The 26892-nt window shown below is 39.8% G+C and overlaps 3 protein-coding genes across 3 annotated transcripts in view; 1 reads left to right on the top strand and 2 right to left on the bottom strand.

Annotated features, from left to right (window-relative positions):
- Nucleotides 1-285: 285 nt before the first annotated feature.
- lgals3a (lectin, galactoside binding soluble 3a) lies at nucleotides 286-7092 on the bottom strand. Its single transcript, XM_083903013.1, has 6 exons — nucleotides 6939-7092; nucleotides 6505-6522; nucleotides 4870-5598; nucleotides 3554-3642; nucleotides 3010-3166; nucleotides 286-1548 (listed from the first exon to the last, which is right to left on the bottom strand). The coding sequence occupies exons 2-6, from the start codon at nucleotides 6517-6519 to the stop codon at nucleotides 1393-1395; spliced, it is 1146 nt and encodes a 381-aa protein (XP_083759139.1). The 5' UTR covers nucleotides 6520-6522; nucleotides 6939-7092; the 3' UTR covers nucleotides 286-1392.
- LOC310937996 (piwi-like protein 1) lies at nucleotides 6630-18076 on the top strand (the record flags this gene model as incomplete). The annotated part of the gene is made up of 20 exons (XM_083902387.1): nucleotides 6630-6644; nucleotides 8210-8309; nucleotides 9726-9854; nucleotides 9959-10173; nucleotides 10821-10942; nucleotides 11130-11210; nucleotides 12006-12203; nucleotides 12339-12447; nucleotides 13261-13390; nucleotides 14036-14153; nucleotides 14410-14524; nucleotides 14629-14816; nucleotides 14917-14989; nucleotides 15989-16189; nucleotides 16327-16430; nucleotides 16547-16617; nucleotides 16696-16849; nucleotides 17068-17193; nucleotides 17268-17415; nucleotides 17960-18076. 20 exons carry the CDS (start codon nucleotides 6630-6632, stop codon nucleotides 18074-18076), a joined length of 2514 nt encoding a protein of 837 aa, XP_083758513.1.
- A 4041-nt stretch (nucleotides 18077-22117) lies between these two features.
- rimbp2b (RIMS binding protein 2b) overlaps nucleotides 22118-26892 on the bottom strand; it is a gene marked incomplete at both ends in the record, with an annotated part of 56917 nt that continues 52142 nt past the window's right edge. The window contains 3 exons of the mRNA XM_083902665.1: nucleotides 22118-22144; nucleotides 22972-23106; nucleotides 25222-25293. Coding sequence (XP_083758791.1) covers nucleotides 22118-22144; nucleotides 22972-23106; nucleotides 25222-25293 — 234 coding nt within the window. The remainder of the gene's footprint in view (nucleotides 22145-22971; nucleotides 23107-25221; nucleotides 25294-26892) is intronic.

The raw sequence follows: 26892 nt of genomic DNA, 5'->3' as shown, positions 1-26892 counted from the left end.
TGTGCTTGTGCTGCCCCCCGATGGACCGGGTGGGAACTGCAGGCTGTCGCTCAAGCCTCCACATGAGGGGCCGCGGGGGGCACCTCGCCAATCCCAGCCTACGCGGGGCGATAGGCGGGGGCACACACTGGACAGTGTTAATTAAAAGTTGTTAATGATCAATGAACACAGCTGTTCATGTCGTTTAAATTGACTTCTTTATTTTTTATGTGATGTGTTGTTATACACAATATTTCAGTTGTGATTTATTAATAATAGTGGCACATCTATCGTCTATATGTCTGTGTATAATAAGTTTCCACACCACACCGATTCTGGGTTAGGTTTGTGTAATATGCCCAAACACAAGAGGTAAGGGTTCAAAATGAAATGATTAATAGTCAAATGACAATCAACTAAAGGTAAAAGTGATTATTGTTGTGCTATCTTTGGTTCGTGGACTTTTTTTTTTAATTCACGTAACTTTGAGGTCTGGGAACAAAACAATGGACCAAACCAAGTGGACAAACAACTAATCAAGAAAATAAATTATAAGATTAATTGATAATGAAAAATATTTGGGCAGGGAAACTGATATTTATTACATGTGCACATAACCTGTGGAAACTGTACAATATTCTGAACAAAACAGCAATATCAGTCAGTATTTGTTTAACAAACAATAAGATAATACTGTACCACTGTCATCTTTGGCGACAAATCAGAAACCATTAATTAATCAGTCAATTCGAGCCTCTCTTTTTGAGAATTTGATTCAAGTTCCAATAGCTTGGGAGGATTAACACTGAACAAAGGAGGAAATCAGAGTTTGTATTGAAATTCATTTTACTAAACTTCATCATCAGCTTGCCGCTTGTTGGCCAGCATTGAAATAAGACCACAAAAAAAAGTTGATTTTCAGCATCACACTCTCATGCATTACTAAGGCATATCAAGATTTTGATATAAAGGACAGCATAATAAGCATACACTTACTGTAAACGACATACTGCTGGGAAATATATGAAATGTTTGGGACCTACATTCTTTCCCTATGAATAAATTAGTATTTCCTTAAAATATCTATATTTTAAATGCACTTCACCTCATTCATGATTTAAATGCTGTTGTTATAAAATATATTGAACTGTGAGTGGATATAGTGCGACATCATCCAGTAAGAAAAAAAAAGAGAAGGATAACAGTGAGCAGACCTGGGTTCATCCGCCATCTGTTTTGTAATAAATGATGAAGTGCAGGGAAGGCAAAATATTTGCACTTCGACTAATGTGCCTCGCAAAATTCCATCAAATGCACCCGAGCACTTGAACGTATTTATAGAAACAGAGATACAGCGGTAAAGTTGGATGCATTTTTCTCCTGCACAGCGAGTGGATGACTCCAGCCGATAACTCAGATCATGCTCGGGGACGCGCTGTAGAGGGCCACGTCTCCCGTGACGCGCAGCAGCGTCACTTCCTCCAGTCCGCCGGACCTGTGCTCGTACTCCAGCAGGTGAGTGCCATCCACCGCCACTTTGAAACTGTCCTCCTCCACCAGGATCTTCAGCTGCGGGGAGAGCAACGCAAACCACTGTCAGGCATTGTATTTGCATTTTTTATGATGCATTTTACTTATTAAAGCCCAAATATGGATTGACGTAGCAAATCAACTCTTTGTGCATCAGTTTCATGCTCTCATTGTCCCTTTATAATTAAAACAATATGGGCATTTAATTTCCTTTGTCATTTTCTTATGTTTTATAATTTCAACTCGTCATAGCTGCGTTTATCTGGAGGCTAAAGAAAAATTAAAGTAACAATTACCCACAGCCCTAAAAGCAACCGAGCTAAAACAAGCCTGAGGCCAAATGCCGGAGCAAAATTATGCAAATGTCTTGACAAACACAGCACTCACTGAACTTAAACGCTGTGTTAGCCAAGTTAAAGGGGGATGATGAAGATCAAAACGCCTTTATTATTAGTATAAATACTCAGCAACACAAGGAGAGCTAACTTTTTGTTGGGTAAAACACATCCAACAGCTCTTCCACAGAACAACCGACTCCACACCAGTGATTGCAATGCTTACTGGGACAAATACACAATTATTAACTAATATGCAATATTGTATTCATCTCTTTTTGTTATCATTTCAACATATCTACCATGTGAGAGAAAACCCTCTGATTAAATATTGAACTTTAAGTTTAAGGGTTACATTAGTCACACTTTAACACAATATGCCTGTTCCTCTCTCACAAAGAGGGATGATTAGATACAGAGACTACAGTGTATTGAAGGTTGATTCAAAGAGAAAGCGACTGTGTTCAGGAAGGCCAATCAGAACCCGGACAACACAAAGGTCATTAGATGGATGACTTGATCATCAGAATGAGAGGTAGCATCCAGCTGAACTCAGGTCTGATGTTGCCTCTGTTCTCCTCAGTACTGAGCCGTCTTTAATACACTGATTTCCAAAGCCTCCCAGACAAACCTTGTGCTATTTGCTTTTCTACACAATATTTAATATTTTTTATAGCTTTTTTTAAGCACTTGTAGCCACTTTGCTGTCTGGTAACTGTGTTACTATGTTTGTTAGTGTGCAAATACTATGATATTTAGCTGTGGGCCCAGGTGTTAAGTCTGTGTTCTGAAAAATAAAATACAACTTTCAGTATCTTGTGTGTGACACACAGGGTTTAAGATCCACTCCCTTCTTTCTACGGCTATTTAAAGCAACTAGAAGTCACAATCAAGCTGTCTGGCAACGGTGAACAAAGGTGAAGAGAGATGAACAAAGGTTCCTTCCTCTACTTTTGTTCCTGATTTTTGCTATAATACCTCTGAAGTGTAATCCTCGTCTCAATTAAAAAGACAAAACAGGAGGTATCAATGATGTTTAGTCAAGTCAGGTCTGCACCTGACACCTCTTTCAGTGGACTATAGGTGTGTGTACATGCATACGTGTGTGATGCTGATAATGACAGGCGGATATACTGACTGCAGTTACATGACTGGAGCACTGTACCTCAAATTGACGCCCGGGAAAAAATGGGAAGCCTCCCTCCCGCTCCTCAGGTCCCCAACATCCACCCAGGTTGGAATTTCTAACAATCGTCTGCTCATGGAATCGAGGATTGAAATGAAAGACGACGTCCGGACCTCTGATGAATTCAACTTGGAACCTGTAAATTATTTAAAAAAAAAGTAGAACAATGCGCTGGAGCTTAAAACAAATTATTTTTCCAATATACAATTTAAATCTAGCTTTAATAACCCTGCACAGCAAGGGCAATTGATGTGTTGGAGATATTAGCTCCATCACATTAATTGAACTCTGCTGATGTTCATATCATAAGACAACCATCACAGCATTTGCTGCCATATGGATTCACTAAAGCCTTACATGCTTCGGTAATTTGTACCTCCCTGTATTCTGTCGCGTGGGTATTTTTAGCACAGGCCTACTTGTTTTCATGTTAGTTATGAACCAAAAGCAAAGCAAATTCCTTGCATGCTTGTAAAATCCTACTTGGCAATAACCCAGATCATGATTTGGTTTCTGTTCATACCTGTCTGCACCAGGCAAGGCCTCCCCAACTATTGTGATCACAAGTCGTGGCAAAATTCCAGCATGAAGGGGAAGATCATATGGCACCATCTGCAAGACACGGTTACATTTTAGGTCATGGCAACACATTTATGTATTATGCTTTATTTTAAGGGAGATGCTACTGTGCATACAATCTTTTTTATTAGTAGTATTGTTAGTTATTCCTGTCTGAATAAGGAAAAACAGGTTTACAGATCATATAACCAAGGACAAAGACAGAAATGCTCATATTTGATGACCAATAGTCTGAACATGACAATCAACAGCAATGTACTTAATGATATTAAAGAGGGAATTCTCGGTTAAACATTGTTTAAAACATTGACCCTGCCCACATTCCTTCTGCACACCCCAGTGAGTCATCGCCTCTTTCCCACTGTTATGCAATTCAAAATGATTAGTGACCAAGTAAAATGTGTTCAAAGTTTTAATACATCAAGGCACCAACTGTACAAAATTGACAGTAAAGAAAAGAACATTTACTTTCTTGTACAAAAGTAACAATGTGGTGAAAGTGATGAAAGGGTAAACAGAGATTTTAATAGAGAATATAGATGTGTTGTATCACACTACACGTGATTTTGTGTAAAAACTTAATTTGAAATCATATTGCACTCCTTTAAAACATCACATCTCCCACGTAGATTGAGCTGTACGCTATTCAGTCTTTGGCACTAATCAAACCATATGTTGATTCTGGAGGTGACGTCCATGTCCGACTGAAAAGTTGAGCTCATTGCTTTCAGTTATATGGCGGATTATATCTGGGCTGAAAGACAAGAATAGATTTTTTTGATAACTACTTTTGAATACCCGCTGATTCTGCATTGTGTTTTACTTTGCACCCCCAGCAGAGCAAAAGACATGGAAACAAGAATTCAAACACAGCCCGCACAGAAAATGGACACCATCCTGTCCAGCAGTAAATGCCAACAAGCAGGAAAAGTTTATTTTCCACCAGCTGCAGCATTAGGTAGATGCCAAATTATCTGACTATTTCAGGAGAAACCAAGTACTAGAATACAGCTGAACCACATATTTAACTGTATTCTGTACTCCTCTGTGGATATTTCGATGACGTGAGTGGAAGTCAGAATACAGGTGGCAGCATTGTCACCAGTTCAGAACATTTAGCTGGTAGCTGGTTGTCATTTTCCACCCTGAACCACAAGACAGACGTTCCACTCCACACCAGAGCAAAAATACACCACCTAAAAAGTGCAGCAAGCAAGCAAGCAGTGTAGTGCAGTGCAGTAATGCAGTATTGGTACTCACCAGCATGCCTCCTGGTGCAGCAGGCCCACCATATGGACCCATGGGCCCAGGACCAAAGGGACCAGGGGCAGGAGGGAAGCCACCACCTGCGGATGGTCCCCATGACCCAGTGGGTATTGGGGGGAAGCCTCCAGCAGGAAAGGCAGGGAAAGAGCCAGGGCCAGCTGGAGGGGGGAATCCACCTGGACCTCCTGGTCCATACATGCCATTGCCTCCTGGGTGTCCAGGCTGTCCACCTGGATAAGGCACATTAGGATAAGGCCCAGGGGGAGCTCCGGGACCAGAGGCAAATGGTCCTGTTGGGTATGGTACAGGGCCTCCAGGTAGCTGTCCTGGAGCTCCTTCAGATGGGTAGTGCCCAGGAAACTGCCCGGGGAACTGCCCGGGAGCACCTGGGCCAGAGGGGAACTGCCCTGGAGCTCCTGGTGCAGGTGGATATTGTCCAGGTACGCCATGACCAGGGGGAAACCCACCAGGTGCTGAAGGAGGTCCAGGGTACTGGCCTGGTGCTCCAGGACCAGAGGGGAACGGGAACTGGCCTGGTGCTCCAGGGCCTGATGATCCCCCAGCAAAGCCACTTGGAGCTGAAGGTTGGGTGGGAGCTCCGGGGGCTGAACCAGGCCATCCTGGGTTTGCAGGAAGTGGAGGGTTACCGGCTGGAGCAGTTGGATTGGTGTTGCCTATTTTATCTGCCTTGCGTGGGGTGTCGTCTCCAAAAGCATCCAACAGCTGAAAGTTAAGTAAACAGGGAAAGTCACTCTCTTTCCTTCTCTCTAAAGCAGACAGTCAAAGATTTTGCTTCTTTTTTTTTTATCTAGGGCTGCACAATATATCAAAAATGTATTGGCACCACGATATCACCAAATACATATCACAAAAGATATATTTCATTTCATAATGAATTGAATCTGCATTCACTGTCTGTAAGTTAGCAGTTAGGGTGCAGCAATTATTCAATTACTGAACTATTTTGTCAATTGATCATTCAGTTTAAGATTATTTTCCAGATTCTTAAACTAGATTTTTTTTTTGCTGGTTTAATTGCTCGATTTGACAAAGAAATAATTAAAATGTTGTTTTATGGACAAAACAAGACGTTTGAGAACATGATCATTTCTAGGTTTTGGCTACAGCTGAACAATCAGTTGAAATTTAATCAAAACACAATACGGCCAACTGCAATTTTAATATCACAGGTGGCCAAAAATAACCCTAACCCTTAAAGCCAAAATGTGTGCCAAATTACCATTTTACATTACATAATAGCCTGACCTGTACACATCCTGTTCTACAGACTGGAGAAAAAAAATCTTTGTTTCTCACAGATCTGCACAAATATCACACAGGAATCATTTTAAATGTTAGTGAAATGAAAACGACCATTCCCTCTTATTTCCCTAATCATATCACAATCGCAATTTCAGACAATAATAATCGCAAACACATTAATTAATAGTTGACAGAATAATAATCTATTATGAAAACAATCGTTAGTGGCAGCTCTATAAGCAGTTGACCCAATTGCGTCGCAGTAGTCAAAACATTGTATCGCATACAGCATGTTTTGCTAATATTGTGCAGTCCTATTATTTTCCCAAATTATTACCAGTAAACGTCATTAAAAGATGAACTCACCGAGAAGTCTGCCATGATCTACAGCAAAAAAAAACAAGACACAACTTTCATTAGTGGGTGACTCGAACAACCGTTTATAACAAGCTGTCAAACACTGGAGGGCATGTCACACTGGACTGAAAGCTATGAGTAATAGCAGGGTAAATGTTTCCATCCCTGACTGGTCATCGACAAAAGTCCATTTGGGCAGAGTCAAAACAGCTCGGACATTACTATGACAACATATGCAAACACTACACTGATTTAATCTGAACATGAAATGAAGACGCAGCTCCTCAAATATGTACTTAACTGCTGTTAGACAGTTGGCTAAGGAGCTAGCTAACAGCTAGCTAGCAGTCCGTAAGTGGTAACAGTTCACGTTCAAGTGGCTTATCTTAGCTTCCTGGTGACCAGAGAGCGTAACGTAGATATTCGGTGACATTACACGATACCTCGCCAGATGATGGGACTCCTCTCGGGTGATGGTATGACTTAGCGGGTGTGACAGCGGTGATTTTTAAACAGCTGCTACTGCTGCTGCTGCTGTAGAAGTCAGTTAGCCTGCTAACAGCCTGCTAACTCAGTCTGACGAAGGTCTGGTGGACTACAAGCTAACAGTGGAAGTGTTTCACTGAACAACTACAACTACCGAGGAGGAGGGCGGGGCCACGATCACACACACACACACACACGCGCGCGCGCGCGCACCCACCCACGCTCACACCTGGAGCGGTAAGAGCAGTCTTAATTTAAATCTGTGCCGATGGATAGATTTAATTATAATTTTATAATTACATTTTTTTTTTTTTTTTATGCCATTAATGTAAGCTTTCTCTTCGTTTCATTAATGTAGTTGTGTTTATAATTCGTGAAGGTGTTCCTTCAAAACACAACCCTCATCTCACTGCGGTCAATTTTCGCTCCAACATTTCAAGGGCGCCTTTATTGCTAATTTTTAAGACAAATGCTTTGGCTAGCTTACTGCAGCGTGTGGAAACTTCCGGTTTTCGAAATAAAACGTGGGTATTAAAAGTTTAATTTAAAAAAAAAAATGTGTTAAAATGTTTTGTTTTTTTGAAAAAAATAAAATAAAGAGGTCTGTCTCATTAAGCAATGTGATCCTGCACTGATTTAAACCTTATATGTACCTATGTGGGAAATGTATTTTTTTTTAAGTGTGACAAAAAAGGTGTGTCTGATACAGTACATGAAGCTCTACTGTCCTACACTGATTTTGACCCAGTAAGTCACATGACCTGAAGCTATTGAGCTATAATGCTCATATTTACTGCATGAAATGTATAAATAAAATCATAAAAAATTGAGTTGTGTTAAAATGTGGGAAAAAAGGTGTGTCTCACACAGCACATGTAGCACTTCTGTCTTTCACTGATTTTGACCCAGTAGGTCACATGACCTGGAAGCTATTGAACTATAATGCTCATATTTACAGTATAATTTTTTTTTTTTTTTAAAGTGTTAAATGCTATAAAAAAATAGGTGTGTCTCATACATCACATGTAGCTGTACTGTTCTACACTGATTTTGAAAATAAAGACTCAAATCAACTTCAAAACAGTTTTGTGTTGGAGAGGTAGCCTTTATCAGAATATTATGTTATTGCTGTTGGTCAAGATAGATCATTTGCTCAATTACAAAAACTTGAAAGGGAAGATCCTGTAAATGACACCGAACTGATTTATGTCCTTTACTTTCCCTTTAGAGCCAAGCTCGAGCGGCTGAACCTGCACCTGGTCCTAAAGCTGAAGGAGAGCTTGTTGGTCGTGGGAGGCAGAAAGGTCCGGGGCCATTCTCTGCAGAAGGTACAGTCAAAACCAGTGTGAAAAGCCTTGAGGAAATGCAAATAAACACTAACAACAACTAACTCTGATGTGAACTATAGAACTAAATAAGAAGATATATTAGTTTACTGCTTAATACTGAAAACTGGTATTCTTTTATTTATTTATATATATATATAGATATATATCGATATATATCGATCTATATATATATATATCTATATATATATAGATATATATCTATCTATCTATCTATCTATCTATCTATATATATATATCATAAGACTGGTATAAGAAACAGAACATGGCGCAGCAAATGACTGTCCACCTGGGCACCCTTTTCACTGCCGCACCACAAATGCAAAGGGCTTAGCTGAAGAGTAAAATGCATATTGGAGCCAATTTGTTACCAATAATGTATGCGTTTACGCAAACACGCACTCAATTGCACTGCTCGCTGGAGCTCATGCATAAAAACTACCATTGTATACTGTGAAACCATTGACATTTCGAAAAGTACCTCAATATAAATGATAGATCATATGGTCCATTCCTAAAACATAGTATAGTGGGAGAATCCTCCACCAAGGCAATTCTTCACTGTCGATATACTAACTGCCAAATCTTGCCCCAAATGTTGGCAGTTGATTAAAAATAAAAAAAACATTCTTAATCTGGATTCTTGGCCAGATTACCACCAAAATGTAACCTTTTCATCATTGGGTCATAACTGCATTCCATGAAAATGTTATATTATACATTATTATTATATAGTATTAAAATGCATCTTTTAAAGCGGCCATAGAAGGGCTGTATCAATCAACGCCATTTTTTTGGTGGTGTTTTTTTTAATTAAAACAAGTTTTGTAATTGTTTAGCTTCTTAAATGTGAATATTGTCTGGTTTCTTTCCTCCATTTGACAAAAAATCATTAAAACTAGGTTCCAGGTTTAATAAACACTGATCCACATTTTAACTATATTTTATGGACAAAAAAATATCAGATTAATCAAGAAAATAATTGACACATTGAATCTAAAACTAAACTGTATTTCAGTAAACACTGAAAAGACATCTCTTGCAGTGTTTCTTTGACAACCACTTTCATTTAAAATGGAAATTATAATGATTGTGAAGATGAAAGTCTCTGTGAGTAGTGAAAGAGCATTTACTTTGTTCTTTTAACATGGTTTAACTCTCTTCCATGTAGGCTACTGCACTTTATTTTAATTTTTGAAACAATACAATGCCGTCACGTCATGGAAGGTGCACCGTATATTTTCCTTTTTTTGTCCTTTGCCAATCACACCCCTGAAATAAACAAGTTAATGTATGCAAGTAGACCATAACTCACATATGTGTGATAGGACCACTCTATGGCCGCTTTAAAGTTTTGTCTGAATAAGGGTCTTTAATGTCTCGATTTCTGTTCATCAGCTGTTGTGGAGATATCGGCTGGGTTTCAGCAGGTGAAACTTGGAGAAAGAGGTGGACGCCGTCCTGACTTTCATGATGTAGGGGTCAACACCCGGCAGGCTATGGTGCATGTGAAGGACTCCAAGTCTGGTCTGTCAACACTTGCTATTAATATTCAGAAGCACTTTCAGCAAATTGACATTTTGTAACTGTGGAGTTAGTCAGTCACTTATTAGACACGTGTACCTCTTCAGGAACAAGTGGAAGGCCAATTCACCTGTCAGCCAACTTCTTTCGGATCATGTCCCGTCCCCAGTGGGTTCTGTATCAGTACCACGTGGACTTCAATCCACCAATGGAGTCTCGTCGTTTGAGATCTGCTCTCCTCTTCCAGCATGAGGAAACTCTTGGCTCAGCACGGAGCTTTGATGGAGCTCTGCTCTTTCTGCCTCACAGATTGCACAACAAGGTATAATAATACTTAAACAGGGTATCCGCGGCGTCTTAAAAAGTTAAATCCAATAATTTCAATTTAAGGCCTTAAAATGCCTTAAATTCTCCTAAAATCTTATAAAAGGTCTTAAATACAAATTTGAAAGGTCTTAAAAATCTATTGACGATACTTTTATCTAAAACATGCATAAACTTCAGTCTCGCTTTGAAATGTTTCTATTTTTTACAACACGGAACTAAAGTAGGCCACCTGTGCTGCCCGGTGAGAATTTATCCAGCACCACTAGCTAGTGTGCTGTGCGTGCGTCATGGTGTTGCAGCTTAGCATAGCAGCAGAGAAAACTTAATGAAAGCCCACAGCTAAGCCGAATTGCAAGTTCAACGATTTGTGGCTCCAATTTTCCTTCATGTCTTTTGTATTATTTTGTATATTATGGATTTGAAATGGGTCTTAAATTGTATTCATTATGCTCTAAAAAAGTCTTAAAGTCTTAAATTTGACTTGTTGAAACCTGCAGAGACCCTGTTAAAGCAAAGGTTTACCACACATTGCTTACCTCTGTTTCTTTGTAAAGTGAAGAGTACTCTGAAAAAAGTATGATATGTCTTATGCATTATGTTAATAGTCACAAAGTGATGAAATGTCTTTTTCTCAAATGTCAGGAGACTGTGCTTCACAGCGAAACAAGGAATCAGGAAAAGGTTAAGATAACTGTCACACTGACGAATGAACTTCCACCGACATCACCAGTATGCCTTCAGTTGTACAACATCATCTTCAGAAGGCAGGTTGCCCCTTTCAAAATAAATACTCCACAGTAATGTCTGTAGAATAATGTACAATTTGTGGTGGTTGCATGTTGATACAGAACTGTATTAATGAATCCAATAACAAAAGCTATGCTTTGCATACATTTTCTCAATGTTTTTGTCAAAATACCAAACATTTCATGAAGGATTTCATTTCTGCAGGATCTTGAGGATTCTCAACATGCAGCAGCTTGGACGCAACTACTACAACCCCAAAGATTCACTCAACATCCCACAGCACAGGTTATTTAGTTTTCTCTGTTATTTAGAACCATCTGGAACAGTTCAGGGTTTCCCCCAGAAAACCTGCCAAGCCCCCGTGGTGGGGCCTCTCGGGCAGCCCACCAGCGGCCCACAGTGTTTTTGTAAAAAAAAGTTATTAATGTTTTATGTTTTATTTATGTTATTGTAAGACATTTATTAACAATACTAAAGACACACAAATAAATAATATACATTTTTTATTTTTATTTTTTACTTAAACTGCGTAATGTGTGCGTAACTGGATGATGACGTGTGACACAAGTTTATCGATTGTTGAAATGATCTGTAAATTCATCTCACATGGATGTCATGTCTCAACAAACATGTTACATCAGGAAAAGAACACTATCAATGCACAGCCAGTTTTTTTAAACATCAACATTATGAGAGCAGCCGCGGTGACCCTCACATTTAGTTCCTTTGTGTTTAATAGGTGATGTTCCACTCGCTGTGCGGCCCGCCAGGCTTATAATGCACTGGGGAAACCCTGGTTGTTCCTAATTGGAACTATGGCAATTGTCTGCATCATGCCAACCCCTTACCATACCACCTTAAAGTCACTTCTGACTACCTTACTAAATTTGAATGAACATTTTATTGTCAAAATTAGGAAATTCAATTAGACTTTGTGTCTTGAAAGTTTATTTGTGCTTTTTAAAATGATTAAACTGAGATTTTTATTTTGTATGTTTCCTCTTGATAGAAAATAAGATTTGAATATGGCCACTTTTAAGTGCTTATGGGCAGTATTTGAGATTCAGTTTTTTATTTCAGGCTGACCATCTGGCCAGGTTTCTCCACTACCATTCTGGCATATGAGTCATCGATCATGATGTGCACTGACGTGAGTCACAAAGTACTCCGCAGTGAGACGGTCCTTGACTTTATGGTCAACTTGAGGCAGCAGTGTGGAAGTCAACGATTCCCAGAAGCCTGCACCAAGGAGCTTGTTGGACTCATAGTCCTCACAAAGTAGGACAGTTCACACAAATATATGTATCAGTATTCATTTTAAATACAGGGTTAATCATCTCAACAGTTTGAATGCAACTCATTGTAAACCTAGCCACATAATACTTAAATACCTGTTTGGTCACTCACTTTTAGGTACAACAACAAAACCTACAGGATTGATGATATTGCATGGGATCACACGCCCATCAACACATTCACGAGAGGAGACACAGACATCTCCTTCAAGAACTACTACAAGACTGTAGGTGTCGTTTATTCTATACAAGTACAACTGGAAAAATAATAAAACCTACCATGTGCTGGATACTTTTTTCAGCACAACCTTTAGGCTGCTGAGGAAAATCACCAACTATGCAAACAAACCTAAGCAAAAAGTACTAAAAAAAATTTTCAATCACAATTGCATTTGAAAAGCGTCACAGTCCAGTTTGCTTGGCTCGTTTTTATGAACAAAATTGCGCTCTACTCTGCGGTACATAATTATTCAATAACGGACTCGACACATAAGCATGTCAAAAATTTGCATTTTTTAAAGCCCCCCCTTCCCCCCAGGATGTCCATATATGGAGTTGTGTATTATTAGCACTAAGGTTAAGCTTCTTTAACACTCAAATGTGTGAAAATAAGTGGGATTTCCAAATTTGGGTGAAGTTGCTAAAAATGATTGACACATTATTTCCACTGTCACCTGTGGTCACAAACCTGCCCTCAGTGATAATTATTCAGTGGTTATTGTTTTGCATCTTTTACTTGCGTCTTTAAATCAAGCATTTTGATAATCCAGTTAATGAATTTCATGACAGTGGGTGCTTGGAAAAGCATGGATTATTATGCTAATGTCCGTTTATCTCAACCATAAAATAAAAGTAAAAATAAAGCATTGAAGAAATTAACATGTTCACCGAGGTCTTTTCTCTGATGCTAAATCTATAAATGGCTGTGTCATATCAAGGTGTATTGGTGTTGAATATACCTGAGTGTTGATTAACCATATTTTGAGTACTCCTGTTCCAGGCAACATATTCAAATATATTTTTTATTTTTTTATTTACAGCAATACAACCTGGACATCACTGATGTGAACCAGGTGCTACTGGTCAGCCACATGAAGAAGATGGTGGGTCCCCCAGGAGCTGCTCCACCTGGTCCTGCCATGCTAATCCCAGAGCTGTGCTACCTTACAGGTTACTGCCTTCAGGGTTTCACACTGACTTTTTCTTTTTTTAGTAACATTTGGGTGCACCCAAATTCTTCTGATGCACTGCCTTCACTGGCAAAATCTCAAGGCCTGCCTTTTTGTCATTTCCCTTACAAATTCATACTTATGTTAAATATTGTAAACAGGAATAAGGTGTTGGTGAATGTTTATCTTCAATTTAAGCACACATATGGTAATGGTGCTTCACAGATTAGATAATCAACAGGGAGATCATGTTAATACTGTGCCAGGGTTTAACGATAGAGAAGGTTGCATATCCCAATCGTTTAAATGGCACCACTGTTGTAGACCTACAGTATTTTTCAACTTAAAGGGGTGGTGCAATGAGCTGCACACAAACACAATGAAAAATAATTGGCAAAGACTTAACTCAGTAATTACTAACTCTCTGTGTGAGAGGGAGAGCTGTGGTTTAAAGATAAATCTTGTGATGTTCAGTGTTTATTGTGTTGCCACATATTAATCAATTTATAGGAAACAGTTCAACCAGTGTGACCAAAACAAAATATTTGATTTTTGATTTTTTTTTGGGAGGCTCATTATAGTTGGTTCATGTCCATGGTAAATGATGTTGACCATCTGTGATGAGTTTCATTGGTGTGTTTGACAGGGCTGACTGATAAGATGCGAGCTGACTTTGTGATCATGAAGGACTTGGCCACTCACACCAGACTGGGCCCAGTGGACCGAGAGGGACGCCTCACCAGATTTGTTTCTAACATACAGAAGTAGGTGATGGTCATTGTCTGAATTCACTGGGTTGTATTTGTTGAATATCTCACATGTTCACAGTGATACAATTTCAAGGAATATTACCTCTCCTGAGTGGAACAGAAAATGTTCATGTTAATATAAATTCAGTCATGTCTACATTTTCCTGCCAGGGAATTCATTTCAGCAGTTTTGTGTATTCAAATGCTGGGAACATCTTGAGACATCAAAATCCAAAGCTTTGATTTTAAACCCTTAAAATTATTTTTCTAGGGATGCTGATGCACAGTTGGAGCTGGATAAGTGGGGGCTCAGCTTTGATAACCAGCTCCTCAATCTGAATGGCAGAGTTCTCCCAGCAGAGAGGATTTTCCAGGGCTCAAGATCGGTATACTATGCTTGTATTTTTTTAATGTGTCTTTTTTAATGTACTAATCTGAAGTGTTATGTGATCCTAATTGAGAGAGTGACGCAATTAATTATGTCACCTAGTATGAGTACGACCCCCTGTCAGCTGACTGGACCAAGCCGATGCGTGGGTTGCCTATCATCTCCTCTCCTCCACTAAACAACTGGCTCCTTTTTTACACCCGTCGGAATGGCAATGAAGCCCAGTCTCTCTTGCAGACTCTTGGCAAAGTGTCAGGTCCACTTGGTATCCGCATGCAGAGAGCCACCATGTGAGTGCTAGCTGGAATATTTGCTTTATTTGTCAAGGCAGAGAGAAGATGATGTTACAAAATAAGATTTTTTTTTAACTTGAGCTGGTCTTATGTTCAGGATTGAGTACCAGGATCATCAAGAGTCTCTCTTCAGAGCTCTGCAGCAGAATGTTGGACCTGACACACAGATGGTTAGTGACTGTTAAGTTAGGGATATTCGACAAGAATATCCTTATGAAAAGTTCATGCGACAGTGATATTCTACCATGAAAGCAGGGCATTTAAGTAGAAGGATGCAATGGTAATTTATTTATCTCAAACAAGAGCTAACAACACTGGTGACAATACCACAACAAAAATCTCAATGTGTCAATTAGAGCTGAAACGATTAATCGATTACTAAATTAATCGCCAACAATTTTGACAATCGCTAATCGGTTTGAACCTTTTTTCATTATTAAAACAAGATTTCTGATTGTTTTAGCTTCTTAAATGTGACTATTTTCTTGGTTTCTTTCCTCCACATAACAAAGAAATCATTAAAACTGAATCATTTTGGTTTGTGAACAAAATAAGACATTCGAGGAACATCATAATTTCCAGCTTCGACAAACACTGATCAACGTTTTTGAACATTTTCTGACATTTTTTGGACCAAACGATTAACCGATTAATCGAGAAAATAATCGACAGATTAATCGATTATGAAAATACTCGTTAGTTGCAGCTCTAGTCTCAATTACTTGATCAATTTTAAAGAGTTGTCTTGGTCTCATGATGTCAAAATGTGAACATCATGATGAAGATGACTGTTTGAATACAAATTGTCATTGAACCAGAACTTTTAATTGAACCACTACATCAGACAGTTGTTATTTGTGCAGTTAATCACCTTGTTAGAGAACAGCATGTTATTCAGTAAGTACTGAAACATTGAACAGTTGGACATGTGCATCAAAAGTTTAGAGAAGGTTAACTTAAGTTCACCTGTAAAGATTATTGTGCATTTTAGGTGCATTCTGAAATTGAATCCAAAATCCAAACATCCCTAACTTTTTGTGAGTAGTGTTATTAACATGGGAGAGCAGATTTTCTTCTGTGACACTCTTACTTAACACACAGAACGAAGTGTGTATGTAAGCATGTTCACAAAACAGTAGGAAACCTTCAACTGTTTTATCATGCGTCAGGTGGTGGTGGTCCTACCAAGCAACAGGAAGGACAAGTACGATTGTGTCAAGAAGTACCTCTGTGTGGACTGTCCCACTCCCAGCCAGTGTGTGCTGGGCCGTACCCTCAGCAAACCTCAGGCCCTCATGACTGTGGCTACCAAAATCGCCCTTCAAATGGCTTGTAAGATGGGAGGGGAACTGTGGAGCGTGGAAATCCCTGTAAGTAAAAAATAATAATAATGATTTCTAGGAAAATGAGAATTAATTTCATTTTCATTTTATTTCTTTTTTTCTTGGGCACTGTTGGCTGAAGAAGAAAAAAAGCGATGTAATCTTGTTCTCACCTTTTTGCACAGCTCAAACAGCTTATGATTGTGGGCATTGACTGCTACCATGACACTGCTGCAGGGAAAAGGTCCATTGGGGCTCTGGTGGCCAGCCTCAACCAGAACATGACCAGGTTGGTTTCTACAGCAGAGCCAACTGACTGACAATTAACCATATCTTTATTTACAGTCTGCGTTAGGTTGTTTACATTTACAGCTCTGTGGTTGTTTGTTTGTTGTCTTTGTTCAGGTGGTTCTCAAAGTGTGTGCTGCAGCACAAAGGTCAGGAGATCATGGACGGACTGAAGATGGCTTTGAGTGGTAAATTGTTAAACATTTTTGCAAATAAACATTGGTTCTTTGTCAACATTGAAGAATAACTTCACGTCTGTTTTCTAGCTGCACTGAAAGACTACCTGAAGTTCAACAGCTGCCTGCCGTCACGCATCATTGTGTACCGAGATGGAGTCGGTGATGGCCAGCTGTCTAGTGTGGTCAACTATGAGGTTTCACAGATCATGGACTCTATCAAGTCCATGGGGCAGGACTACATGTGAGCTTACCATGTTCAATTTTCTCTGCAGCATTTGAATGCAGTTCCCCATTAAGTCTACAATTTGAATAACGTGACACCCAGAACAGCAGCCACAGAAACAATCGTGTAAACTACCAAGTAACTGATTTTGATGCTGATTTGCATGTAGTTGAGTGGGAACATTCACACATCAAAGTAATTTGACCACTAGTTTTCTCTCCTTCTGCTCATTGTAGGCCAAAGCTGAGTGTGTTGGTGGTGAAGAAACGCATCAGCAGCCGATTCTTCACCTTCATCAATGGCAAAGTCGTTAACCCTCCCCCAGGCACCATCATTGACACAGAGGTCACCCGTCCTGAGTGGTATGTTTCTCTGCTGATTCTATGTCGTTTCACCGTGTGTAGAGGTAGTGGTTAACTGTCGCCACGTTTGTCAGGTACGACTTTTACATCGTCAGTCAGTCTGTCCGCATTGGAACCGTGTCCCCAACCCACTACAATGTTGTGTATGACACCAGTGGACTGAAGCCTGATCACATGCAGCGGCTTACCTACAAGCTGTGCCACATGTACTACAACTGGCAGGTAGGCTGAAGTTGACATCACTGCTTTTAATGAACCTGTGTGGGTGTGGCAGAAGACATTTTCGCAACCCAAATTAAAATGGGTGCAATTTTACTGAAATGTGTATCTATGTGTATTGGGGTGCAACGGTTCAACAAGCCCACAGTTTGGTTTGTATTGTGGTTTGGAATTCCAGGATTTCAGTTTGTATATTTTTGGGGGGGTTTTTGCACACAAGAAGAAGAAAAACATTTGAAAAGTTCACCGTCTCGTATTTTGTTTTGTGATAAAATAACATGTTCTGTTCAGACATGATGACTCATGAATGCTTCCAGCAGTGTTCACAACATAAAGAGCAAAATAAATGCAGCCAGTAGTGGCATTATATCTAAATGAAAGTGACGTTTATGGTTTCATACACATTAAATGTACTGAAATATTGCCGTTTACGCCCCCAAGCTGAACTGTGGCTTGTGTATTGAACGGTTCAGTTTTGCACCCCTAGTGCATATACATATATGTATGTGTGTGTATAATAATGTGCTGTACTTTCAATGGGCTTTAGGGAATCATCCGAGTGCCAGCTCCCTGCCAGTACGCCCACAAGTTGGCGTTCCTTGTGGGCCAGAGCATCCACAGAGAACCCAACATGCTTCTGGATGACCTTCTGTTCTACCTGTAAGGGCACAAAGATGACAACTGAAGTTCTTGAGTTATTGTGAGTTAACTCTAATCAGTTGATGTTTGAAAATGTCAAGTTTTATATTTATCATCTCAGTGTGAGTTAAGAGAGCTGTGTGTGTGCAAGCAGCAGAATGTTTGCATTACATGTTTGGGTCTAATGTAAAGACCACTGTGATGTGAAATGTGTTCAGAGTGAAAAGGAACCTGGGATCCTTAATTGAACGGTTTTCGTTTGTAAACTGAAGTGTTAACTTATTTTGGGAACGTTTGTTCATGAGACTAATCGGTCAAGTTCCTGAAGCTGTTTGTTTGGAACAGTTGTAATAAAAAGTGTTGTTCTCTTCCTGATAAAGTAAGCCCAGACATATGTTATAAAATATCAAATTTATTTAGACTTTCTTTATATATATATATATATATATATGTATGTTGTGTATATATAAAAGATTGCACATGCACACCCACGTGATAATTTGTAACCATCAATATAGGCTGATAATTCTTATCATAAAGCAAGCACACAAATGCAGACTTCAAACTATACAGTCTTAAAGACACCATGAGGAAAGCTTGCACTGTTTGATTATAAAGTCAAATGTACAAAAAAGGCAGTTTGAAAATCAAGTAGAAACATTTAAAAACAATTTACAAATGGACAAAAGTACAAAAAGAGCAACAGTCACTCAAAATGAACAAAAGCAATGTCTTGAGAACATGGTCCATACATAGAAAAAGATGTACATCAGGTTACTGTAGGTTAACATGGCTGTTTGGCTGGAAATCGTACAGAAAGTGTCAGAATATTTTGCATACATTCTTTTTTTGGCAGTTTCAGTTCAACTCTTGTCTAGAAAAAATAGGTTGGATTCTGAAATATAGGGGAAAGTTGAAATGTGAGGAGACAACGGTGGACAGGTTTCATTTTCACGGACAAACACGGACATTTTGGGCAGCTTTGAAAATACATTGGCTCTCAATCATACATTCATCACTACTGTAAAGTGTAGATAAATTATATATATATATATTAATATACAGTACTTGTATCCCGCATCAGCAGAACTCAGGACATGAACAGGCATCATTGACAGATTGGCTTGAGTACACATTTTAGATCAAATGGATGTAGCGGGGTAGTTTAGAGGTAGCCTTGTGTCTCACTGTTAGTCAAACTTATTCTGAGCCCCAAAAGTGTTGCATGTTATGAATTGAATGCAGTAAAACGGGGCATACTTTGCTGATATATAACAGATCATGTATCTGTTCTTTAATCTTTGTCATTGTTTTAAATCACAGTGGCATCAAAAACATAACTTGAAGTTTTACTTTCAGGGAAGGAGTAAGCGTTTTTCTTAATAACTTTAAATTATTAAAGGGAAGATCAAAATCAACTTTTTAATACTTCTATTTGGGACTCTGGAGGTCCTATGAGAAGGTAAAGTGTGAAAAACGATGACTCCTGTCCTGTCACCTGTTTCTGTGGTCCACCTCAGTCTAATTACAGGAGATAAAACATGCGATGTTGACTAACGCACTCATTGCTACGCCACAGTGATAAATTCCTGGAATTGTTGTGTCGCGGACCTCCGCTTTGTCCGTAAAACACGCAAGCGTGCTGGCGAGGGCAACGGTATCCGGAAGACCGCACAGTGCAGCACAGCGTTCTACACAAACTTCCAGCCTGAGACGATTTACGTGTGTCCAGTGGATACATTTTTTTTTTTTATATGACGACAATGTGCTCGAGTCAGCAAATGATCAGTGGCGCTGACGTAGTTTCCTGTGTCTCATTTGCATTTAAAGAGACAGGCACTCAAAAGCGAGCGTTCTGAACAGGGCTGTTTTGGCAGAGTGATTGAACTGCTGTGGTGCTTCATCCTTATGGTATTTATGTTCATTAGGACACCAGGGAACTAGGTAAACTTGGAAAAATAAGGTCCTATAATTAATCGTACCCTATATTTGAGCAACATTTGGTATGAAGCATCACCTGTTTTGCAAATAATTTCTCAGCTGTCTGGAGATGATGCGTGCTCTGTTGGTACAAACCACTGTGCAATTATAAGGCAAATACAAGAAGGTTGGCTCTATTAGTTTTTCCACCTGGGCTTGTTTGATTGCAGAGACCCTGTAGTAGGAACGCGTGTGCTTGTTTTGAGGGTGAAAAAAAAAAAAAACTTGAACGCGACTGATTTTTCTTCATGAGCAGGTGTGTTGGAGTTAATTCTGCTGATTTTAATCTGCCACACTGTTAAACTACTGCATGCTCCAGGTTGATCACATCACACGTGCCCTCGCCATTTCAGCATTTACAGAGCATGCAAACTTTTGGTGTTGCTGCTGCTTGCTGATGTTCTGCTTTCTGCAAACACAGGCACTGGTCGGGCTTTAAATGTGTTGTCTTGAGTGACCAAGTGCAAAACGGAGAATGGCCGTCAGCCAGGACTACATCAGCTGACACCATGATGTCTCAGGACCATTATATGAAATGAGTTCTTTTTGATAATGTTAACAAAAGACAAAATATACGCAGATGTGCAAGAATAAATGCTCACAAATGCCACCTGTTAACTATGACTGGTCATGCTTTGACACTTTCCAAGCACGTCCTTGGAGCGAGAACCTAATTTACAGCGCCAAGTTGTTGAAATGGTTTCTTCCTTTTGGAGCGAAGTCCGTTTCTTTTTTGGGAGGAGTACATGTCCAGTGGGGCCCTGATCCGACTGCCGGGCCCCGTGGTGGCAGGGCATGAACCAGGGATGTGTGGATACACTGTAGGAGAAGCTGCTCCTCTGGGTGCACCCGATTTTTCCAACGGAACCTAATGGGAGACCCGTAAGGGACAGTTGAGGTGTTAAAAAGCCAGCGGTCATTAGTCTCCTCCTCCACAAGTCCTTTCTGTCTCAGCAGGGCCACCATAGTTCTGTAGTCTACCTTCCTGGATGTAGACCTGAGCACTCAACCACTCTCCCTCCCCCCCCTCTCTTCTTTTTCAAGCTGTTATGAATAAACTACCACAACACAGACTCAATAGCACATCGATGCTCAACAATTACTATCAAAGGCAGGTTAGTTCCTCTCACATAAACAGATACGTTTGGATTTTGGGACAAGTGGGACATATTTATACCACATTCACGTCTGTTGGATATTTACTGATACAACTGGGTTACAGAGAAACCACAGGTCACTGTCCTCATCTGTAATCATGAGCTAAAAGGCTCTCTTGAATTGCACTTTGGTAAGACATGGGGTTGAAAAGGTTATTTTTGCTTGATTTTAAAGTGAAACTGAATCATTTGAGTCACTCAGAGGGATTTACTTTGATTGTTTCATGACTTTAGGGCCACAAAAAGTCACAGGAAGCAAACTACACACTGTGACCTCTTAGTGAAGCATTCAGATTGTGTGTGTTTTATTCAAGAGTTAATGTTGACTGCTAAAGTTACGAAACTGGTCTGAATTTCACAGCGACAGTATTGTTTATCTTATCCTTCACATTTTCCTTTACATGCAAGACAATACGTCTTTCATGTGGTTAGAGGCTTTAAACTAAAACGTGAAGCTTTCTTTTTTTGGTTTTTGCATAGAATTTGTCGACCAAAGTTTCTGAGATTTTCTTTTCTAGAATGCCTACATGTCCTACTGCACCGAGAGACTCACACTTCTCAATCGTTCTGTGCAACAGTGGCCTTTTAGCACAGCATGAGTTACAGCAGGAGACTATTGCAGGAGACAGACATCGTCATGTACAACACTCAAGAGAAACAACTGAAGATACCATACTTCCTGTCTAATGCATTGGCTTCGGGGTTCTGTCAACCAACAAACAACAGCACATCTTTTTTTGTGTATGTGTGTGTGTGGGTGTGTGGGGGGGGGAGGGGTAGAATCCTATAAAATATCCAATGGCATAGCAGCAGTAAAGGAATATCATAGAATACCAGGAACTAAAGGTGCACCCATGTCATCTGCATTAGGCGAGGGTACGTAAACTTGGTATCTTCAGTTGCTCACTTACGTGACGGAAACAGAGCCGTTAAGGTGTGAAATGAACACTCTTCTTCTGTTTTGCCAAGCAGGTGAGGAAAAGAAATAAAAAACAAAAATATGTAAATGGTGATGACATTTCAAGACAATTTGCACTATGACAATGGCAAATTAGAACACAGGGGGAAAAAACACATCAGTATTTAAATCATTGCATCATGTGTTAAAACACACACACAAAAAAATAACATCACATATTATACATTTTATAAATAATTCTGAAATTATACTCTGGTGGCTTTTGCGTGCTACTGTACAAGAAAGCAATGTACAAAACAAAGGGGTTCAGGAGCAGATCCAAAAGTTGTACTACACTGGACTTATCTTTATATAAAAAATGTTCATGCATCTGGACTATAGAACATGCTGAGCTACACACTATAGAGTTCATCTGTCAGAAATGAGATCCAACACAGAATACATTCATAAAGCATCTGTCAGAATGCTGAGTATGCATGTGCAAAAAAAACCGCTGTTTTCAAGCCATGACAGAACAAGTCAAAGTCACAGGAGCTCCTCCCCCCTCCATTGTACACTCATTGAGAATGTTCTTGTATTATACAATGCAGATCCCCCCCCCCTCTCCCCTATCCCACAGCAGTAAACACAAAAAAATAAAAGTACCTCTCTCAAGTATTAGTTTTAAAGATTTATTTTTTTTCATAGATCTTAGACATCTATTTATGTACAGTGTTAATGCTCCAGAGTCAGAAATCCCATTGTACTTTGATCAGAGTGACACACAAATGCACAGACACGAAAAAACTGAAGGAGATAGAAGGGGAACTGAAAAGTAAAGAGTAAATGGATGACAGAGGGCTAGTACTGCGAAGGAGCATGTACCCTTTTGGTCTTTATCCGTGCAGGATTGTCCTGGGGGTATCGAGATGGTGAGTCAGTGAGAAAAACTTCTACATCGTCAGGCACTTCTTCTAGAAAGTTGGAGGGAACAAGACCTTTGTGTCCATTGAGCTCTCCCTGTGGAGGAGAGGTGCAGTTTACAAGCACATTTCATATCGCAGCTACAGCACCGTTGAGGAATGGGAAGAACATCTCTATCTCTATCTGAAATTCTCCAGTAATCTAACATTCATCCTACATCATACAACAGGGCTATTCTATTCTATTTCGGAGGGCTGTCCAGCCAGTGGGCCGGTCAACCCCTGTACTACTATTTTGTGCTGCATGTACAGTAAACGGATACAAATAGATATAAAATGTTATAAATTATTTAGCACTTATTTATTGAAATGGCTGCTAGTTTTGTGCAAGAAATGTAACAAAACCACCAACATTCAGGTACAACACATTTTGCGTATAGTGCAAAAAGGTTACAGTTACAGTAGCACCAACGTTTGGGTATAACAGTCATAATTGGCGGCTCTTACAAAATGAGGTAACAATATGAAGACAAAGCGTCGCAAAGCTACAGTTTCATTGGCTTTTTAATAATACATTCATTATTTATGGGTTAATGGGACGTGGGCCGATCCAAATTGCTTGAAGGGCCGGTTCTGGGCCCCCAGGCCTTAAGTTGAATAGCCTTGTCATACAACATAACCATACATTAGGGGGGTGCAGCCTCACTGGGCCACATATGTCTCACATACCGTATATACTGTCACACCTCTCACTCTGTTTCCTGACTCTTCACCAAAATGTCCAAAAACTGACGAAAATGTCATACGTTAGTATGTCGTCAGAATCTGTGAGTATCAGGTGGGTTCTGAACCCAGGACTTTTGGTTTCTAACTTCTCACCAGCCGACCTGATTGGAGGCGACACATTCTTCTCAGGCCATAAAGAATACATTCTTAAACCAGAGCTGAGGGCTGTACAACATCTGACCGAGGGTTGGACTTTGGACATGCCTGCCTTACAGCAATAATTTGACATGAAATGTACATGTTCTTCCAGTGTCTGTGGGTTTTCTCCAGGTTCCTCCCACAGTCTAAAAACATGCAAATTAATTGGACACAGTACTGTGACCATAAGTGTGAATGCGAGAGTGAATGTTTGCCCTGTGATTGAATGGCCTTATGCCCTAAATAAGATAAGAATGAAGATAACAAATGAATATTGGCTTGTTGTTGCAATATGGAATAAAAAATAAATAAAAAAAACCCTGACTGAATTTGAAGACGACTGAATGTGTTATTAGCAGATTTCTGAGAGCCTGGTGACTGGCTGCTAATTCTTTTTCTTCCCTTCCGTTTCTTTTTGATCATGTGTATGTGCTACATTTTTTTTACAGCTGCTACAACAACTGTTTTATTTCCAGTGATTTGCTTGTATGCTCAAAAGTAAAATTAAATCCTCCCACTTCAAAAGTGAGTTTTACAAGCTACTATAGTTCACCTCTGAAGATGCAAATAGTCTAATAATAAGTGTTTCTGGTCTATTGCTCGGGCCCACGGTTGGTGTAGTGGTTAGCACTCTTGCCTTTGCAAGAAGACCCGGGTTCCTGGGTTCGAGCCCCGTTTGGAACAATTTAGGAACAAGGGCCTTTCTGCGAGGAGTTTGCATGTTCTCCCCGTGTGTGCGTGGGTTTTCTCCGGCTTCCTCCCACAGTCCAAAAACATGCAATATGGGGATTAGGTGAATTGGTCACTCTAAATTGACCGTAGGTGTGAGAGTGCGAGTGAATGGTTGTTTGTCTCTATATGTGGCCCTGTGATGGACTGGGCGAACTGTCCAGGGTGAACCCCGCCTATCACCCAATGTCGGCTGAGATAGGCACAGCACCCTCTGGTGGAGGAAAAAGCGGTAGATAATGGATGGATGGGTCTACTGCTCATTTATTGAATCAGTTCTCACCGTCAACATTTTCTCACTGTCAAACACAAAACAAGACTCTCACAGATAATAAATTGTTCTAGCGAAAATAATCTGAACTGTACAACTGCTCAGTGTTCAGGAAAGCAGACGGTATAATTTACCACAAGCCCAAAAAAACATCTACAAGAAACACTTCATCCTCTTCTGTAATAGCCAACTTGAATATTTGTCAACTTTGGTTAGAGACAATGAAGTATATCTTAACTTATCCTCAGTCTGATAGAAAATAAAGAAGGGAAAACGGTTTGTACTTACATAATAAAAGCCATCTTCATCTATTTCACCAAAAACTGTGATGACATCACCAGCACAGAAAGTCAACTCAGCCTGTCAAAAAAGAAAATAGCATTGAGAAACATTTGCCCTGTTGGGCTTTCATTGTCATTTATTTTGATTTGTTTTAATTATTATTAGCAAAACTGTCGGGGATTGATGAGTTTGAAATGCTGTGCTTCCTTCCCCAAACCAATGTGATGCATCTTAGCACACAGGAGTGTCAGCAGGTGGACTGTTAATGCAACTGTAAATGCATCAGATGTTGGAACTGCGAAGACAGGATTGCACAGAGACCAAACACAGCATGTGTACATATGTTGGGGACAGGTCGACACAAAAGACCAAACTGTGGAGGGGGGAGATGCTTGTTCAGGCAATGCATGAGGGGCTTCATAACCACCGGGGGGGGGGGGATTCATCACCCATCATCTGAAGCCCGCCTCCCGATTTTGCACTCCAACAAATGAGGAAGGAAACACACACACACACACACACACACACAGAGCAGACAGTACCGTACCCTCCTCACCCTCACTCACCTCCTCATTCAGTCTGCTGCCCTCGTACTGTGTCGGTGGCAGTGCCAATAGAAAGGTGAGAGTAAGTAAAACTGGCGGGGGGGAGGGGGAGGGCCAAAAGAACAGCACGGGACAGTAAACCTTCAATCCTCTAGCTAACACAGTACAAACTCCTCGTTCAAACTCATGTAAAGACAAGTATAACTTAGAAAACAACTCTCTTATCTGCATGGTAAAGATAATCCAGAATCAGAGGACAATAAGCTTAGCACAAAGACTGGAATGAAGGGGAAAGGCTTTTCTACACATTTCTAAAGAGGATTTATTCATATACAAACCTACATGTTATAAATAAACATCCCATCACATCAGCGTCTGAAGCTGTTATTACATCTTATTCAGTTAAACACCTCCAATGGGATGAATAGTTAAGAAGCTGATGGCAAAACAAATATGAATCTCTCCAAATACATTACACAGCAAAAAAGGAATAATGTGAATTAAAGGTGCCATATGTAAGAATGTGGCCAAAAACGGTTACTACATTCAAATTCAAAATACCGAGGTCTTTTAGGTTTCGTTTTCTGACGTAACTGGCAACCCGTGGTTGCTCGGCAGCTGAGACTCTACTGACTGCAATGATTGGTAGACGGCGGTAGGTGGCGCCACATGCCAAAACATGATTTCAAAACATAAACATGATTTGCAGTCTGCAATTTTTTTTTTTTAACGCAAATATTTTGTCTGTACTGTTGTTGTTGGTGAGTTCAGTTTGTTATATGAACATTATTCCTGAGTCTCTGTGACATATTAGGAGGATTTTATGGCCAGTTGCTTTAGATTTATTACATAATGCACCTTTAAATCAACCTATTTAAAGCTGGAAGAGAAAATATTTAAACTTGATATATTGATGTTAAATATGACACAGCTTTGATGTCACATCATTTTCCTCTCATCTACCAGGCAGCAATTTTCATACAAACACAACAAATCAGTTTGTGTCACAAATAGATTGTGTTATTCTTTATCTACTGCAAATTGTTTTTATCTGTATCACATCCTTCCTAACACGTTGCTTCTGCTGCGTCTTTTATAGTCAGTGTTAAGAGACTTTTCTGTTTCCTCACAT

Source organism: Microchirus variegatus (genome assembly GCF_963457635.1).
Source record: "Microchirus variegatus genome assembly, chromosome: 16".
NCBI classification, from domain to species: domain Eukaryota; kingdom Metazoa; phylum Chordata; class Actinopteri; order Pleuronectiformes; family Soleidae; genus Microchirus; species Microchirus variegatus.
Note: the sequence above shows the minus strand (reverse complement) of the source record. Positions and strands in the feature narration are given on the sequence as shown.

What these genes read in the sequence shown, in the direction of transcription:
- lgals3a (XM_083903013.1), bottom strand. An exon ending in CTGCACCAGGAGGCATGCTG is followed by an intron (nt 3,643 to 4,869) that starts GTGAGTACCAAT and finishes CGTGTCTTGCAG; the next exon opens with ATGGTGCCATATGATCTTCC. An exon ending in GCCTTGCCTGGTGCAGACAG is followed by an intron (nt 3,167 to 3,553) that starts GTATGAACAGAA and finishes AATAATTTACAG; the next exon opens with GTTCCAAGTTGAATTCATCA.